Consider the following 18,086-nt stretch of genomic DNA (forward strand, 5'->3'; position numbering starts at 1 on the left):
ACAGCTTTAATTATTTTTGATACCTCTAACCTTTTTATAGAAGTCGTTAACAGACCATCATATTACAGTATTAGAGTTTCTCAATTTGACTATATATTTGTCTTTACCAATGTGTTGTGTATTTTCACGTTTTTATTCCTAGTTAGTATTCTCTCATATCAGCTTGAAGAACTCCTTTCACAAATATATAGTGATAAAAGGAAATTTAATTTTGGGTTGTGAGTACACTGGAATACACATATGACATATTATTAAACTGTACACTTGAAACCTATATATTTTTATTAATCAGTGTTAATAAACCCCCAACAAATTTAATAAAGGGAAAAAAGAACAACATTCAGCATTTCTTGTAAGATAGGTCTGCTGGCGGTAAATTCTTTCAGCTGTTTGTATTGGAAAGTATTTTCTCTTTGTTGCTAAAAGATAACTTTGTAGCATAGAGTTTCTGTTAGCAATTTTTTCCTTTTAGCACTTTAAGTTTATTACCACTATCTCTTGGCCTATAAGGCTTCTGCTAATAAATCTACTGATATCTTATTGGGATTTCCAGTAGATAAGTTACAATCTTCTTTTTTCCTAATGTCTTTAAGGACCCTCTTGGAGATTTTTTGAACTGAAATAATGGAGTGATGTATATCTTCATGAATTTGAATTTCAAATATCTCCCCAAGTTTGGAGAGTTCTTTATGTAAGCTTTCTCTCTTCTACCTCTCTTTCCCTTTCAGATTTACAATGATTTGAATTTTTTTTTTTTTTATGAAGTTTCTTAGATCATGTAGGCTTTCTCCACTCTTATTTTTTTCTTTTTGGTTATTTCAAAGTTTCTATATTTTAGCTCAGATTCTTTCTGCTATTTTATCTATTCTGATACTGATGTAATCACATTTTCATTTATTAAATTCTTCAGCTCCAGAATTTCTTTTTCATGTTGTCTACTTCGGTTAAATTTCACATTTCTTTTGAGTATTGTTCTCCTGACATGACTGAATAATCTTGTAGTTGGTTGTGATCTATTAAGTTTCCTTAAAGAGCTCATCTGAATTCTTCAACTGGTAAATCACAGATCTCTATGTCTGTTGGTTTGGTTATTGGAAGGTTACTGAGATCCTTTTATTATGTCATGTTTCCATGAGTTTTCATGTTCTTTTAAGTTTGTCATTACTGCTTTCACGTTTGAAGTAGCAGTACCTCCTCCAATTTTTACTTACCATCTTCAGGGTAGAAATACATTTTGTTGGTCCTGGTATACATTCTGAGGCTTTCTATAAACTCACATGAGATATACCTGTGTTATGCTTTTAGCGCTCTCTCATGGTAGAATTCTTAAGCAGATTCTAGGATCCATCTTCTCTGGATCCTAGAACTCACCAGGCAAAAGAGTTAGAAAGTGATTCTTTATTTCCATTTTTTGAAAGAGTTTTAAAAGATGCTGTTAATTCTTTAAACATTTCATAGTACTTACTAATTAAGCTATCTATCTGATCCTGTTTGCTTTCTCTGTTGAGAAGCAATTACTTATTAAATATCCTTATTCATTACTAATCTGTTCAGTTTTTCTGTCACTTCATGCTCTAGGAACACATACCAACAGTTGTCTGCCACAGGAATGGTCTACCCATGGAAGACAGGTAGCTGCTAATAGCTAAAACTAACCAAAATTGCGTGTAACTTATTATTAGAGCCTTGCTGAAAATTGCAATAGACTCCAGAGTAGTTACAAAGTAATGTTACATCAAACACATTCTACCAGTACACCATTGTTGTATAGGTTAGGAAACAGATTCCTGGCACTTCAATCTCTGCCAATTTCCCTCTCACATCATAAAGTTTAAAAAATTACATCAGCCAAAAATATATGTTTGATTGAATTCCACAGGATTCTGCCATCTGCGTGCTCACTCACCTTTCCTTTAGATGTTTATCACAAACCTAATGGCCGCTGCCTGTGCCATAGAAGGACATGTCACTGACCTGGTTCCATCTTGGGCACTGCAGTTGACATCAGCACCATATTTAAGCAGCTGCCGAACAATGCGGAGCCATCCTCCTGCACAAGCTTCATGCAGGGCACAATAACCTGCATTGTCTTGATGATTCACATCACATATTTTGTTTTCCAGGCAGTACAAGACCCATTCCTATGCAAAAGCAAAGACAGAATGCCATAATATCACCACATAATGAACGTCATAGTAATGGCCTCTCTAATGCCTGGTAGTGCCCACTTTCACAGACATCCATCCTCCGGCCTGAGTACACACTGCAGTATGTCTTGGAAATGGGGCAAAAATATGTGTGAAATCCTTGCTGACAGGGACAGTGTAACAATATTTTAAATCTGGCTCTACCTGGCCCTAAAAAAATTACCGTTGAACTTCTCCAAGCCTCTAATTCTTCCTCTATGAAGTAGAGGGAGGATAATAGCCTACAAATGGGAGTTGACAAGCTATAATCAGACAGCTACAAAAGTCTACAGTCTACCATGGTAAGCACCAAAGGATCCTAAAATCTTGGGTTGGTAAGTATAAGGACATTCTCACTCAACAAGTCCATTCAGTAGCGGTAATGGATGACAACATAAGTTTATTAAAGTATGGATAAATAAGTGACAATCAGACATTGGATAACCTTAGAGAACAATCCTTAACTTAAAAAGGGAAGGATGCCCCAGAGAATGGCCAGGTCTTCCTGCTCCTGCTTCCAGAATCTGGAAAGTAAATACTTCTGTTTTTGTATTAAACAGGGATGGCTCCCTCTGTACCATACAAATGCTTCGAATAATCTTATCCTCTATTTTACCTCATTCCCCACTGCACCTGGGACTGAAAAGAAACTTTCATATGTTCACTTAAGTTCATTTTTAAAAGAAACCTAAGATTCAGGGAAACATGGCAGTGTGTGAGATATCCTCAGATCTCTCTCCTTGAAACAACAATAAGGTGAACATCTAAAACTTAACAAAAAACACCCCAACTGCACACCAGCATGTCTGAGTGTTGGAACTGTGTATAAGAGCTACCACAAGTCAGAACCCCGGGTGTCAAGTGGTGAACTGGGAGAAACAAAGTAGTTTCCTTGTGCAGCCACCAGAGCTCCCTGAAGAAAGAGGGGGAGGGAAGAAGGTACGGAGTCTTCTCTGAACAGCCCCGCCTGGAAGTGCTGCGAGTTCCACGCAGCTGGCAGCAGGACCCAGTCATCAGGGCAGAAAGCAGAGAAGTGAGACAGGACCACAGAGAAACAATAGTTGATTTTTACCGGCCCCAGCTGCAAAACGGAGGCTGAGCTACAGTCCCCAACTCCCAACCCACAGGGCTCCTCCTCCCATACCCTCTGAGACTAAATACTGCGGAGCCCCAGGAGAATCTGAGCCAACACTGCCCAGACTGTCACTGACACTGACAGGGAATGAAAGTGAGGGTAGCCAGCGTGATTAAATATCTATGAGAAAATTAAAAAGGTATTATTTAAACTTTATATAAAGCAGGGATCCAAGAGGCTTAGATGCCACCTACTGGAAACCAAAAGAAAAGTACCTTCTTTGCAAACAGGCTAAAGAGAGACCTTCATATAATAAATAATCTCTCTGAAAAAACAGCAGAATACACTTCCATTAATGTCCACGCAGAGAGACAGTCCATTAAATAATGATGAACAATCAAGAGGACAAGGCATTTCAGAAAGAAAGAGAGAAATCTATAGAAAATAAGCTTACAGAAATAGAAATATGCAACTTAAATGACAGAGAATTCAGGATGATACTTCTGAAAAAACTCAGTGAGTTCCAAAATAAGTCATATCAACAATTTCAAGGAATGAAAAAATAACTAGATGAGCAGAGCAAGGAGAACGAAACTCTCAAAAAGAAAAGAATAGATCCAGAGATTAAAAATACACACTGCAAGAGTTGAAAAATGAAATAGCAATCTATGGAAATAGAGCTGACCAAATGAAGGAAAGAATCAGTAATACTGAAGACAGAAATCTAGAAATAAATCAGAAAAAGAGATATACCAAAGAATAAAAAATAATAAAAGGGAAATTCAAGAACTAGCTGATACCATCAGGAGAGGAAACAAGAATAATGGGCATTCTCAAAGGGGAGGAAAAGGAGCAGGGACTAGAAAGCATTTTCAGACAAATAATGGATGAGAATTTCCCAAATCTAGGGAATGAGCTGGAGCTGGAATTCAAGAAGTCAACAGAACACCCAATTATCTCAACCCAAAAAGGTCTTCACCAAGACACACTGTATTAAGTCATCAAAAATTAATAACAAAGATAGAATTCTCAGGGCAGCCAGTGAGAAGAAAAATGGTAATTTCCAAAGGAAAACTCATTAGATTATCCTTAGATCTCTCAGCGCAAACCTTACAAGCCAGAAAGGAATGGAATCAAACATTTAAACTATTAAGTGAAAGGGACTACCAGAAAAGACAAATATATCCAGCAAAGCTCTCCTTTAGATATGAAGGAGAAATTAAGACCTTTCCAGACATACAAAAATTGAGGGAATTCTCCACTACAAGGCCTGCACTACAGGAAATACTGAAAGTGGTCAGCTCACCTAAAACAAAACGACAAAACAACAGCAAAAATACATAATTAGCAGTAAAGTATCAGGCAAACAGAAGCAAAGAAGTACAATCCTTACTAAAACACATTATAAACTTAAATACTACGAAGAGATATGCTATAGCAAGATAGTAATGAATGTTCAGCACACATATAGACAAAATGAGATAACAGTGACTGAAAAGTGGACCAATTTCAAAGATCCAAATTTGCAACGAGGAAAGGAGATAAAGTACACACAGAAGAAAATGAACGACTGTATATATGTTAATTATTCTTTTCCTATTAGTAATGGTAACCACATCCTAAGATTCGGAACTAAAGTATATAACACAAAACAAGAAGACCCAGAGGGAAAACACACAAAAGCCAACCGAAATGAAAAAAAAAACAGAAGCACAAGGACAAGGAAGCAATGGAACAACTAGCTACCAGAAAGCAAAAGAAAATATGACTATAAGAAAACCTCGTTTCAATAATCACCCAAAATATAAACAGACTGAACTCACCAATAAAAAGGCACAGTTTCAGAATGAATCAAAAAACAAAACCCAACTACATGCTGTCTCCAGGAGACACATCTCAGCTCCAAAGACAAATACAGATGCAAAGTCAAAGAGTGGAAAATGATATTTCAAGCAAATGACATTCAGAGAAAAGCAGGAGCAGCAGTACTATTATCAGATCAAACAAACTTCAAAATATAAAAGGTAAAGAAGGGTACCGAGGGACACTTCATAATGATAAAGGGAATCATGCACCAAAAAGACGTAACACTTATGAATATATATGCTCCCAATCAGGGAGACCTGAAATATGTAAAGCAATTACTAACAGAACTAAGGGGAGAAGCAGACCAAAACACTATCATAGCAGTGGACCTATACACCCTACTGTCAGATATAGACAGATCACCCAAATAGACAATCACTAAGAAAATAACATCCTTAAATGATGCATTAGACCAACTGGAAATAACTGACATATACACACTTTTCCATCCCAAAACAGCTGCTTATACATTCTTCTCTAGTGCACATGGAACATTCCGAAGAATCAACCACACACTGAGACACAGAGGTAATATAAGCAGGTTGAAATCATACTAGTCATATTCTCTGATCATAATGGTTTGAAACAAGAGATCAATTGTAAAAAAAAAAAACAAAAAAAAAAAATCAGGAATACATGAAAAAGAAATCAGAAATACATGGAAATTAAACATTAAACAACACACTACTGAAGACTAATTGGTTGAGAGAAGAAATAAAAAAAGAGATCAAGAGATATACACAGAAACAAACCATAATGATATTACAACATATCAAAACTTTTCAGATATGGCAAAAGCGGTCATAAGAGGAAAGTTCGTATCATTACAGGCCTATCTCCAAAAACAAAAACGAGCCCAAATAAATAACCTAACGCTTCATCTTAAAAAACGAGAAAATGAAGACGTATGAAGTCTAAGGCCAGCAGAAGGATAGAAATCATCCAAATTAGAGCAGCAATAAATAAAATTGAGAACAAAAATACAAAAAAAAAAAAAGAAAGAAAGAAAAAATAAATGCAACAAGGAGCTGGTTCTTTGAGAAGGTTGATAAAATTAACAAATCCATGGCTAGAAAATATGGAGAAAGGACACAAATAAATAAAATTGGGGATGAAATAGGGAAAATTATGACTGACATTACAGAAATACAAAGGACCATGCAAAAATACTTTGAAAAAATATATAATTCCAAATTTAATAACCTAGAAGAAATGAATCAGTACTTAGAAAAATATAACTTTCCTAGACTGAATAAAAAACTGGAAAATCTAAAGAGAGCATCATCAATGTGGAAATTGAAACAGTCATCAAAAATCTACTAACAAGTAAAAGTCCAGGACCATATGGCTTCACCAGTGAATTCTACCAAACATTCAAAGGAGATTTAATACCTATTCTCCAACTCTTCCAAAAAATCGAAGAGGAGGCAATACTTCCCAACTCATTTTATGAGGCCAAAATTATCCTGATACCAAAACCTGGTAAAGAAAATTAAAAAAAAAAAAAAAACCCACTACAGACCAATATCTCTCATGAATACAGATGCAAAAATCCTAAATAAAACACTAGTGAACCCAATACATTAACATATTAAAAAGATTATACTCTACGATCAAGTGGGCTTCATCCCAGGGACACAGTAACGGTTCAACATATGCAAATCTATTAATGTGATATACCACATAAGCAAAATAAAAATAAGAAACATATGATCACATCAATAGATGCAGAAATAGATTTCAACAAGATACGGCATCCATTTATGATCATAACACTTAACAAAATCGGTAGAAAAGTACCTTAACATAATAAAAGCCATATATGACAAGTTCTAAGCCAAAATTCTACTGAATGGTGAAAAACTAAAAACGTTCCCTCTAAGGTCAGGAACAAGGCAAGGCTGTCCCCTATGGCCACTGCTATTCAGTATGACGTTGGAGGTCCTAGCGAGTGCAATTAGACAAGAGAATGATATAAAAGGCATCCAAATCAGAAACAAAGTCAAACTGTCACTATCTGCAGATGACATGATTCTCTATATGGAATACCCTAAAGCCTCCACAAGAACACTACTAGAAACAATAAGCAAATCCAGTAAAGTTTCTGCATACATAATCAATGTTCAAAAATCCATAGTGTTCCTATTCTCTAATAATGAAGTGTCAGAAAAAGAAGTAGAAAAAACAATTCCTTTTGCAACTGCACCAAAAAGAATAAAACACCTAGGAATAAATTTAATGAAATGTGAAGGAACTATGTAATGAAAACTACAAGACCTTATTAAAAGAATCAAAGAAGATACAAAGAAATGGGAAGATAGTCCATGTTCTTAGATTGGAAGAATCAACACAGTTAAAATGACCATATTACCTAAAACATCATATAGATTTGATGCAATCCCCATCAAAATCCCATCAGCAAACAAATAGAGGCTTATGGACATGGGCAATGGACTAGTAGTTACCAGAAGGTAGGATGTGGGGAAGGATGAGAGAGATGTAAAGAGGTCAAATACAGGGGGTAAAGAGAAGGTGAAGTGGGCAAAAGGGATCAAATATATGGTAGCTGAAGGAAACTGGACTTTGCATTGTAAACACACAATAGAATATATAAATGTTAATGTTAATTTATAATATAAACCTGAAACTTGTATCATTTTATTAACCAATGTTACTCTGTAAACTTAATAAAAAATAAAATAAAAAATAAACCTACACATTTCAGGAACTTAACAAAAGTCTATCACTCCTACTTTTCAGAACATGTTCTGTGTAAACAGTCAGCATTCCAGTCAGTTACTAATTTTACTTCATTGGTATGTTGAAATGATAGTAGTTAACAAAATCTCTGACTACTGAAAATAGTGAATTATACTTTTAAACTACACAGTTTAATAATGCATCATTATTGACATATATCAATTATAATAAAATGCAGCACAGGAATTTAAAGCTGTTAATAGGGTCTTTGGGAGAGAATGGTAGATGGGAACTCTATTTTTGCTCAATTCTGTAAACATAAAACTGTTAAAAAAATAATCTATAATTTTTTTAAAATTCTAGTAAAAGTACAGAAAGTAGTAATTCAATCAATGTTCTATTATCTTGGTTAAGAAAGTTTCAAATATACCAAACAGTATTTGCTACCAAAAAAAAAATTATACAATTTTCCTACAAGTCATGCAAAGAATTGTCAGGTTCTGAGAATGGGAGAGGACAATGATATGCAGAGCCTTGGGGTACCTAACCATCTGGTCAAGTGGAGGTCAGGAAGGAGTCAGAGCAGGCCTCCGTTCTAAAACTCTTAACTCATGTGTTAAATGTAACACAGGGTTCATTCTAGCTACTTCTTACATCCTTTTGAGGATGTCAGCCGAAGATGAGCACTGACTCGAGAGCTAAGCAGAATATTCTATGTTCTCACCCTATAAATCTAATGAACATACTGGTAAACCTGGCCATTGATGCCGTGTTGCTTCAGGTTAGCGTAGCAGCCCCCTTCTGAAACAAAAGCAGGAAGACATGAGGCCTGCCCACAAATTAAGTTTCTTCATTCAGATCCTAACTTGCCATAAAGCCCACAGCACTCTGGGCTCCCATGCTACCAGCCTTGGAGGCCTGGATACTGAACCAGAATGTTCAGTATCATGAAGCTGTTGTTCTTTTAGCAGGTCATCAATAGCCAGACTCAAGTAGTTAGCTGCAAGATAATGAATTGTATCTGCAGTTAGGGAGAGGAACATCCTGTGGCTATGTGTTTAGTTGTGAGCACCACTGAAATGCTGGGCACAGATGAAATTACCCATGTCCCTGTGGTTTGCCTGGGACCCTATTAATCAATGGTCTATGTCCTCTGACAATGATGGCTTTTACTTTCACACATTAATTGTTCTATGGCTGATGGAATGGTACCTAGAAATTGAAGGACATCAAGGCTAATGTTGCTAGTCAAATCTTTTTCTGGAAGACAATAGGAAATGGATTGTATCCCAACAGCTAGCTGATCCTTTTAATTATCAGCTGTCTTAACTGTTACGATTGCAAAGTAATTTTCATTTCACCAAATTGCTGTATCTTATTTTATCCCACAGTAATACCTATAAAATACCAGGAAAAGGAGACCATTATTGTTATTCAAAACTTGGAGAAACTGAGGGCAAGAGTTAAACTGGAACTTCAAGTTTACATGAATTATGAAGTACACTAGTAACAGTCAAAAGGTGAAATCAATAGCTCCCACTAGAGAGATGTAATCCAGGCATACGGTACATCCCTAAAACCTTCCCTGTTGTAATTAAGAAGATAAACTACACTCTCCTAGTTATAACGTTAGTGGCCTCTAAATGAACAATGAGTTCCAATTTCTTACCCACACGGTCAGGCTTCAGGGATGAACTTAAGGCTGAGGTGAGACTAACAACTGGGCAGCAACAGCATAATGGGCTCAGAAGTGAAGAGAAGCACAAAGTGAACAGAAGCACACATCTGATCAGGATGAAATCCTCTGTCATTAGCAGAGCTGGCCCACCATCGCTCCTATCACTCAGCTGAGCTTACGCTTATCTCCATAGTCAGCCTGCAGAGCTACATTTTATTTTCACCAGACAATAACTACTGGGCTCATGCCAGCTTTAAAAAATGCCTTTGCCCTGTAGTCTACTAAACCACAATTTCAAGTGACAAGTGTGGTGGAGCATATGCACAATGCAGAGGAAGTTCTCACAGAGATTTTGAATTGTAAAAAGGTATTCCAATGTCACTCAGTCTTGAAAAGGAACATGGTTAGTGAAGTGGGTGTGGTGTAGACATGGGATGGCTAGGGTTTACAGCCAGGCTGCTGGATTACTACCTATAAATCCATTATTTAATCATCTGAGAGCTCAGTTTCTTTGTCAGGTAGCAGGATAATACTAGTTCCTACTTCATGAAGATGTTGAAAAGATAAAATGAGTGACTGTACCTATGTGGGCTTCTAAAAAGCAGACAGTCAAGTGCTCAGAAAACAAAGTATCACTGATGTCAGCCATGCTGGGTAATAAAATGGAAAGTAAAATGGACAGTGACTTTGAGGCAAAGCCTTAGTTCCTCCCTCTTCAGTTTTAGGCTTTCTTGTTCTCTCAGAAAAAAAACGGTTTCTCCCAAGCTACTACCTCAGCATCTACTTTGTTCAGACTTCTGCCCTTTGCACAAGAAATCCAAAATAAAGTTAACAACTTCTCTCCTCGTTGCTAATCATAATCCAAAATTTCTCATTACAATTTCTCCAGTTGTCAAGCCCTGGTTTATATCAGATTTTATACCAGAAATAAATAAGAAGAGAGGATGTCAAGCAGCCTGCCTGCATGAATAACTGAACATCAAAGAGGACTCTCTTTTCACTCTGGGACTGAACAAGCCACCAAAGAGAAGGCATCCTAGTGGGGCTAACATAAATATTCCCCCACCTCTGCCACTGTGAACCAAGCCCCTCCAAACTCATGGAGTAGCAGCCTGTGGTTTCTGAATCCAGAACAGTTACCTCATAGCCAAGACGGGAGGCACGCTGCAGGAGGGTCTCACCAGTATTCTTATTGACAATAAGTCTCCGTGCTTCTGGGGGCACTGGGCAGGAATGGGTGGTCTCTGGAGGGGTGCTTGAGTATGGGAGCTTTAAGGACTGAGAAGCTGCTTGCAGTTCCTGCAAACAGTCAGTTGGCTCATTGTCCTGCTTGACCGGTGACAGACCAAAGTCAAAACTGGGCTCAGGCTGCTTTCTCAATCTCTGCATGGTGACCTAAAACAGGCAGTGCACACATTTAAAGACATCTTACAACATCATTTCACCCCGTCGTAGTTACAAATCTAACTGAAGGAAGGTACTATTTTCTTTTCTGTTTGTGTGAGAGATGGATAGCAGATGTGAGTTAGAAGAACGTGTTTCATTCTCAAAAGTTTGAAGCTACACAACTACCAGTACATACGACCCATAGGACTTCACAATGGCTTTGGGGGAGGAGTGCAGGAAAAGAAAAGCTTTGTTTTCAAGAAGCAGGGAGGAGGTGGGCAAGGAGGGATGGATGGAGAGCTTACCCATGTTACTTAGAAGGAGAGTATCATAAAGGTACCTTGCCATCAGCATTCTTGATGCAGTAATTCCTCAGTAACAGGCCTTTCCTGGGCTCCTGAGAGGTCAAATGTTTGGTTTTGCACAGTCTCTTCCCAGATGGTTTATCACTGTTGTCAGTGTATTTCTGCAGCAGGGAGGCAGCCTGAGAATCATATTTATCATTTGTGCACAATGTATCTGACTTCTGGCTTTCTTCAATTTTCTGATGTTTGGTATGAAAGCTGAACGGTGATACGTAGCTTGGCTGAGCCCCCTTTTTGCTCCTTGCATTGGCAGATGAAAGAGTCTTCATGGAAAGAGAACTAGAGAATATTGAAAAGCCTTAAAGGGATGGGGGCAGGAAGAAAGGAGAGAAGAAGCTGTGTTACACAATTATAGCAGTGCAGAGAAGAACACCCATTTTTAGCACCACTGGAGTGGCTTCAGATTTTAAAGATATACTAATTATGTTTCAAAGAATTAATATTTTAACTAACCTACATTCAAATGGAAAATAGATTATCCCATAAAATATCAGTGAAAGTTTTTTAAAAAGGCAGAGTCAAGCATGCAGAAACCAGTCCTTCCTGTTCTTCTGTCCCACCCAGTAAACCTGGGTGCTCAGAATTTTCCCAAGGGTGGTCATGCAGGTTTTCAGGATCTGGTAATCAGACACAGCTTGAGTTTGGACTGAGAGTACTTGCCTAGCCCCTGAGGTAATGTATACTTCCTTCATGCCAGCCATGGGCTCGGTGATTAGTAGCCCAGAAAGTTGAGCTCCATCCTTTCAGTTACAGTACTCACTGTATATTCCAGAAGGAAGTATGGAAGCTAGAAGTCATCGTGAAAGAACTATTTGCCCACCTTCCTTACCTCAGAGTCAGCCAACTTCTACAGTGCTCAAGTTCTCTCAAGAGCCTTCTCCTACAGGTGTATGACTTACCCTCCAGAAGTGTGGTAGGCAGTCACAAGACGGCTTCCACATACCTTGTTCATTTTCGTTGGACCTGAGAGTGTCTTTCAACCAGCTTCCATTGCCTTTGGCCTCTGCCCTTGTCCTGCCTTCTCCTTGTCTATCTTTGAAGACATTATTGTCCTGGGAAGTAACCTCAGGCCAAATTGCCTGGGTCATTTCCTCTCTGCCTTTCCAACCAGGTTTGTTTTCTCTTGTTGATCCCTGCTGCTCTGACTGTTCTCTATGGTGCATGTGGTGTTGTTTTTTAGGATGGAGCCCTGTTAATTTAATGCACTCTTTTAGGTTGATGAGCTTACTATAACATGGGTCTTCTAAGTGGTTAGAAGAATGGTGTATAATTTCCCTCTAAGGCCAGTCATCTAATAGAGAAATAACTGCAAATTAATCAAAAAGTCCCCTGGAAGGAGACTGTCCTATGCATCACTAATGGTTAGGGTGAGTAGGGGTATACTCACTGTCCACCAGAGCTTGTGAGCAAGTATTGGGATAAGTCCATTTGTTTTTAGCCATTCTTTAGCTTGAGCTACTGTCTCTGGCTTTGGTGTGAACACTTCCCTAGGACTTCACCTTGGGACACAGAACCACCACTGCTCCACCCTGTGAATCCCCCTGGGTACCATTTGGTGAAAGCATGTGAAAGACTCCTATCTGTCCACCTTTGCTTGCCTACACAGGTAGCTGAAGCAGACTCAACTCACTTTTGGAGACCCTTTTCCGCTTGGCTTTCAGCAGAGGTTTCTCTGGAAGCTGTTCTACAGTGGTCTCAGTGTGGGTACTGTCATCTGAGACACTGTGTTTTCTGTCTAGCCAGGTCAGGCAATGCAGCATGTCTGGGACCATGTGCTTAGCAGTTGGCTTGCTCAAAGGCTGTCTATCCATGAAGTACTTCTCCACAGGCAGGTCTTTGTCCTCTGGGGCTTCCAATGGGTTGTGTTTGTTTCCAGCACTACATTTGCCTGGAGGGGAGAGGGAAATAACACAGAAGGCCCAAAGGTCACCATAAGAAGGCAGGATCTGGATGCAGGGAAGACTATGGGTACAAAATCCAACAGAAGTTTCCAAAGGAAAGAAAACTGAAGACTAAGAGGTAGCAAAGCAGAAAGCAGAACGTTATACTAGAACTGGTTAAAATACGAATGTGTCCTACTTTGTGAACTGTGTTGACATTATATCTTTTTATAGTTGGAGCAGGAGGGAACAAGACTGGAGAAAAGAGAAATAAAGCATCAGCACTACCTCTTAAAACACACATAGTTCCTTTCTTTTGGCAGCAAGATCTAATCAATACAGGGCTGAGCTAAAAATTTCTACAAAAAACACTTGCTGAGGTTATTATTTTGAAATAAATGGAATGATGCAGTAAAAAAAAACTGAAGGTCCACTAGTTATCATCTACAAAAGGGAAAACACCAAAATTCACTCCATCAACAGAATACTTGATGAAGAAGAGGAAACCATGTCAAAAAAAAGTCCAACTTCTGATGGACAAAAGCAATGGTCTCTCTCTGCTGCATTTGTTATATGCAAGATAAGCACAAGAAGGCAGGGAAGCTGACTGTACTTAGGTGCTGTGAACATAAGTCTAGCAAAGCAAAAAGAAATGTTTCTTAGCACAACATTGACAGACAACTTCAAAGAACTCAATCTGGTGACCAGATGTAATTATCTGCCCTTTTTCTTGCATCCCTGAAACCAAGACCGTGCTCCTATTTCCTGTCCAGGAGGAAGGTCCTTGAGACCCTAACATCTCAGAAACACCCTGTACATTCAGGGGCTCTAGTCACCCCAACAGGCATCCTTTCTCAAGCCTTCAGTCAATTGTAACTTACTGTGTGCATTACAGTAAAGCCTTTTATTTTCAAATATGCACCTTTTCAGTTGGCTCAAACCATAGCATTTGAAGATAGGCCCTGCCATATCATCATTGTCACATACCTTAGTGTTAAATTAAGAATCAGTTTCTAGTGATTCAGATTCCATATTCTTTAGTAACTCCATGTATCATGGTCACCTGTATCTCTAAAAGCCTCAACCCTTCCCAAAGAGGCTTCCTTCTTAAGAACATTTTTCACAAATTTTTCACTGCAGACTTCCTAACAATGATAGTTTATATCTCGCTCACTTGACTTTTTACTATAGGGCTGTCACATCTCCTGCCACAGAAAATGGAAGACTTGTGATTACTTATTTCACAGGTGTTGGCAGGTAGTGAATGACTGCCATACTCATCTTCCTGCTCCTCACTGAATAAGAACATCTGTATAAGATGAGCCCTTCCCCTCTTTCACATTTCCTATCTGCCTGGATCTAGAAGACACCCCTTCACTTACGAGGACACAGAGCATACTGTACGGATGCCTGCCATCTCCACTGGGACAGCCCTTCTATGCCTGACATGTATCCAGAAGCCCCTTAATATAATGTCTGTGGCTACTTATCATTAAGATTAAAACGAACACTTCATTGTTAAAATCAGTGCAATCACCAAAATGCACAGTTACTTTCTTTCCCATTTCACAAGAGGACCTTTTCCTAAACTAGGTCTCTCCACCCTCTCCCCAATCATCACCCATGCCATTATGGAAAAAAAAAAAAAAGGTAAAATAATTGAGGCATTTTTAGTACTGCATCTTAAACAATTCAATTCTCCTAAGTGAAGTCTTCTCAAAACCTTAACCATAACTATAAAAATTACCATCATCCTCAAGAACACTCACCTACTTCTCAAGATACACAGGTCAAATTCCATGTCGAATTCCTGCAAATATCAACCTGTACTTTCTAAAATGAGGTCATTTCAAAAACTACCAATATGAATCCACTTAAGGACAAAGGAGATATAAAACGTTAGGTTCCAGCATCACTGCTATTTTTTACCTTTTTAAAGGAAGCCATGTGTGTCTCCCTGAACAGATGTGACCATGGCTGTGGTCAGGATTAAATACTTGCTCCCTTCAGCATAATCTTACACTACACACAGATTTATCATTGTGCCGTAGCATTATCTCACAAAAGGATCACTATGGCAACATTAACAAGTCATAGTGGCGAAACAACCACTCTACTACTGAAGCATAACCTTAAACAAAATGGGAGAGCACAGACATTAAGGTTTAAATACCCTATACAACATACAATTAGAACATTTTCAGCAAAGGCTAATCTTGTAAAATAAAATAAAATAAATCACCTACAGAAGAGACATAGTGAATCTTTACTAAGCTCAAAGCAGTTTATAAAACATAAAGGCTTCCGGAACTAAGAAGTTTCACGAAGCAGTTTATAAATCATAAAGGTTTCCTAAGCTAAGAAGTTTCACGAAGCCCTCTGACTCATGCTTCCTCCAATTCCTACTGAGGAAGTGTTATGTCCACCACAGCCAAATGGACTGATGCCTCCTTGTCTCTCTCACTGATGGTTCCTATAAATGAATCTCCAAGTTTAAGAAACTTTGTATTTGTTGACTTTTAAGGAAAAAATTTCGCTCTGCTGTCTGTGCTGTCATAGAGTAAATGAAAATCCTAACCATTGTTATTTTCAAATTAATTCACTTCTTAAACAAGTTACTCCCAAAGAGATGCACCCATTTCTGTAATGTATTAAACTTTTTCTAACTCCTGGGCCAGATCTTCTTTGACAGATGTGTCCCAGAAAATAATCTTTCCTAGATTTCTCATTTCTGGATTCCACAACACTGTATAAACACTAGTAAGCAGAAACGTCACTTTGATTCAAATTGGGAGAGTCTGTATAGGAAATTCTCATACCCTACTGTTGCAGAAACAAGACTGGCAAGAAACCAAGAAGCACTCAGAGAGTTAGAAAACTCAGGTTTATTACGCTGGCAGTCCCAGAACTAGCACTCTGAAGATTTGGGGCCCGAGCTCAAGGGTAACCTTACTTTTATATGGTTCAACAAGCAAAGGCGATAGACACATCTGTTCTTAACAAGCGGAGGCAATACATCTGTTATCTAGACAGAACAATCAAAGATGATTGATCTCAAAGATTTTGAGACCATACTGCCCTTTGGCCTATCCAGCAAACATATCTACAGAAGCAGAACAAAGAGCTGATTCTAAAGCTAGCCATTTCAGTGGAAAATTCTTCTTCCCTACCACTTCATTGCCCAAATTGGGGCGGGGGGGGGGGTGGGAATTTCTTCTATCTGTAACAAGATGTTTTCTACTCCAGCAGGAAGGAGGAGGAATTTCTCCTCCTTTGGCAAATACTCAGCCAATAAGAAATGATTACAAATCAACCAATGAAAAGCCACTATACTTTTTGTTTACAATGAGTGTAGACTCTTTGTTTACAATGGCACCTCTGCCCTCCTTCCCCTTAGCTGTCTAGAAAACATGTGGCCATTGAAAACATGTCATAAATTGCAAATCTTTGTTTCCAAATAAACACATTTTGATGGAGAAATACCTGGTTTTCTATTTCTTAAGTTCAACAGTTCTAAAGAATAATTAGCCTTTCCTTGCACAGATGGAAAAAGCAGCCTATTTCAGCAGCCATCAAGTGAACATGGAACAACAGTATATGAATAGCTCCCTCATCTCTTGGTGTAGAGTCACCCATTTTCAAAGATGTGGTAGCACAAACAACCTTTTTGGGTTTACTCACCTCTTTCATTGTCATTCTGGTTAGCAATTTCTTTCTCCAGGGCCACTGACTTCTGCTTTTTGTCCTGATTACCTTGCAGCCTTGCCCAGATAACAGGGCTGAATTTATGTACTTCAGAGTCTTTGGTTGCTAAGTGGCCACCTGTTGTCTCTTTCATCTCCAGCTCTGAGAAACGTATCATTGCACGCTAGAAGGGAATGGAAATGGATAAAAATGTAAAAGCTATTTCATTTGCCTTACCTTAAAGGGAAGTATTTCCAAAAAAAAGTTGGCTGAACCATGAATTTTTTTATGAAATAAAGGTCTTTTACCATATTCTTTTCGTAAATTTTTAGATATACAGACATATGTGTTACATGTCAGTATACACATGATACTTTGTTGCCGAAAGACATTCTCTTTTGGAGGCAAATAAAACAAAAAAAAATACCAAAAAAAAAAAGGATAAAAGTAAAAAATGAACAACAAACAAAAATAAATACAAGCTATAAACTTGCCTTTGTATACTTATAAATGAAATTCAACTCTAATTATTCTTTACATAGTGTATATAATATCTTAGCAATTATAATTTTAAAAAAGAAATTTAGAGAACTAACTTTATTGTGAGCAGCAGGTAGATATAAAATACTATCTTTTTGTAATCCTTCCACTATGTAATTAAAATGAACACTCAATATATTATTTATATAACTTCACCAATTTTTATAAGACTACGCCAACTTTTTATGACATTACAAAAACAATTTGGCTTTACTAATCTTTTAAGCAAAAATAAAAATCTCGGGAAATTCATAATTCACTACCAACTAAAATACATGCTATGTTCTGTTATGCAATATGTATATATGAAGGTTGCATGAATCCACAGACATGCTTTAGCACAGATCTCCAGCAAGTATTACAATAGGCATTCTCAGCAGCAATTCTAGGTATAACTGTTAATGTACAGCAATGGCAGAGCAACTGATGCAACTGATAAGTAAACATTATGCATTCTTCAAATAGCCTTCATAATAATTAAAACTTCTGATATCACCATCTGAGTAGAATTCTCAATTAATCTACAAAATACAAACTATTCACACACACAAACCTCCTACGTGCTACCACTTACATCCCCTTACTGGCCACATTTCATACACTTAAATTACCATAAGTTTCATTAAATCTGCCCAGTGTACTGCCCTTCCATACTCCTTTGGTCATTTTTACATATTAAAAAAACTGACAACTGGCAAAGTTACTGAATTTGGGGTGGGAGTGCTC

The 18,086-nt window shown here is 37.9% G+C and overlaps 1 protein-coding gene across 1 annotated transcript in view; it reads right to left on the reverse strand.

The window, feature by feature from the left end:
• LOC107505197 (BCL-6 corepressor-like) overlaps positions 1-18,086 on the reverse strand; it is a 45,003-nt gene that overhangs the window by 9,380 nt on the left and 17,537 nt on the right. The window contains exons 3-7 of the mRNA XM_036235741.1: positions 16,818-17,004; positions 12,887-13,144; positions 11,232-11,554; positions 10,646-10,900; positions 1,975-2,141 (exon numbers count right to left, since the gene is read on the reverse strand). Coding sequence (XP_036091634.1) covers positions 1,975-2,141; positions 10,646-10,900; positions 11,232-11,554; positions 12,887-13,144; positions 16,818-17,004 — 1,190 coding nt within the window. The remainder of the gene's footprint in view (positions 1-1,974; positions 2,142-10,645; positions 10,901-11,231; positions 11,555-12,886; positions 13,145-16,817; positions 17,005-18,086) is intronic.

This window comes from Rousettus aegyptiacus, unplaced genomic scaffold (genome assembly GCF_014176215.1).
Source record: "Rousettus aegyptiacus isolate mRouAeg1 unplaced genomic scaffold, mRouAeg1.p scaffold_m13_p_19, whole genome shotgun sequence".
NCBI lineage: Eukaryota > Metazoa > Chordata > Mammalia > Chiroptera > Pteropodidae > Rousettus > Rousettus aegyptiacus.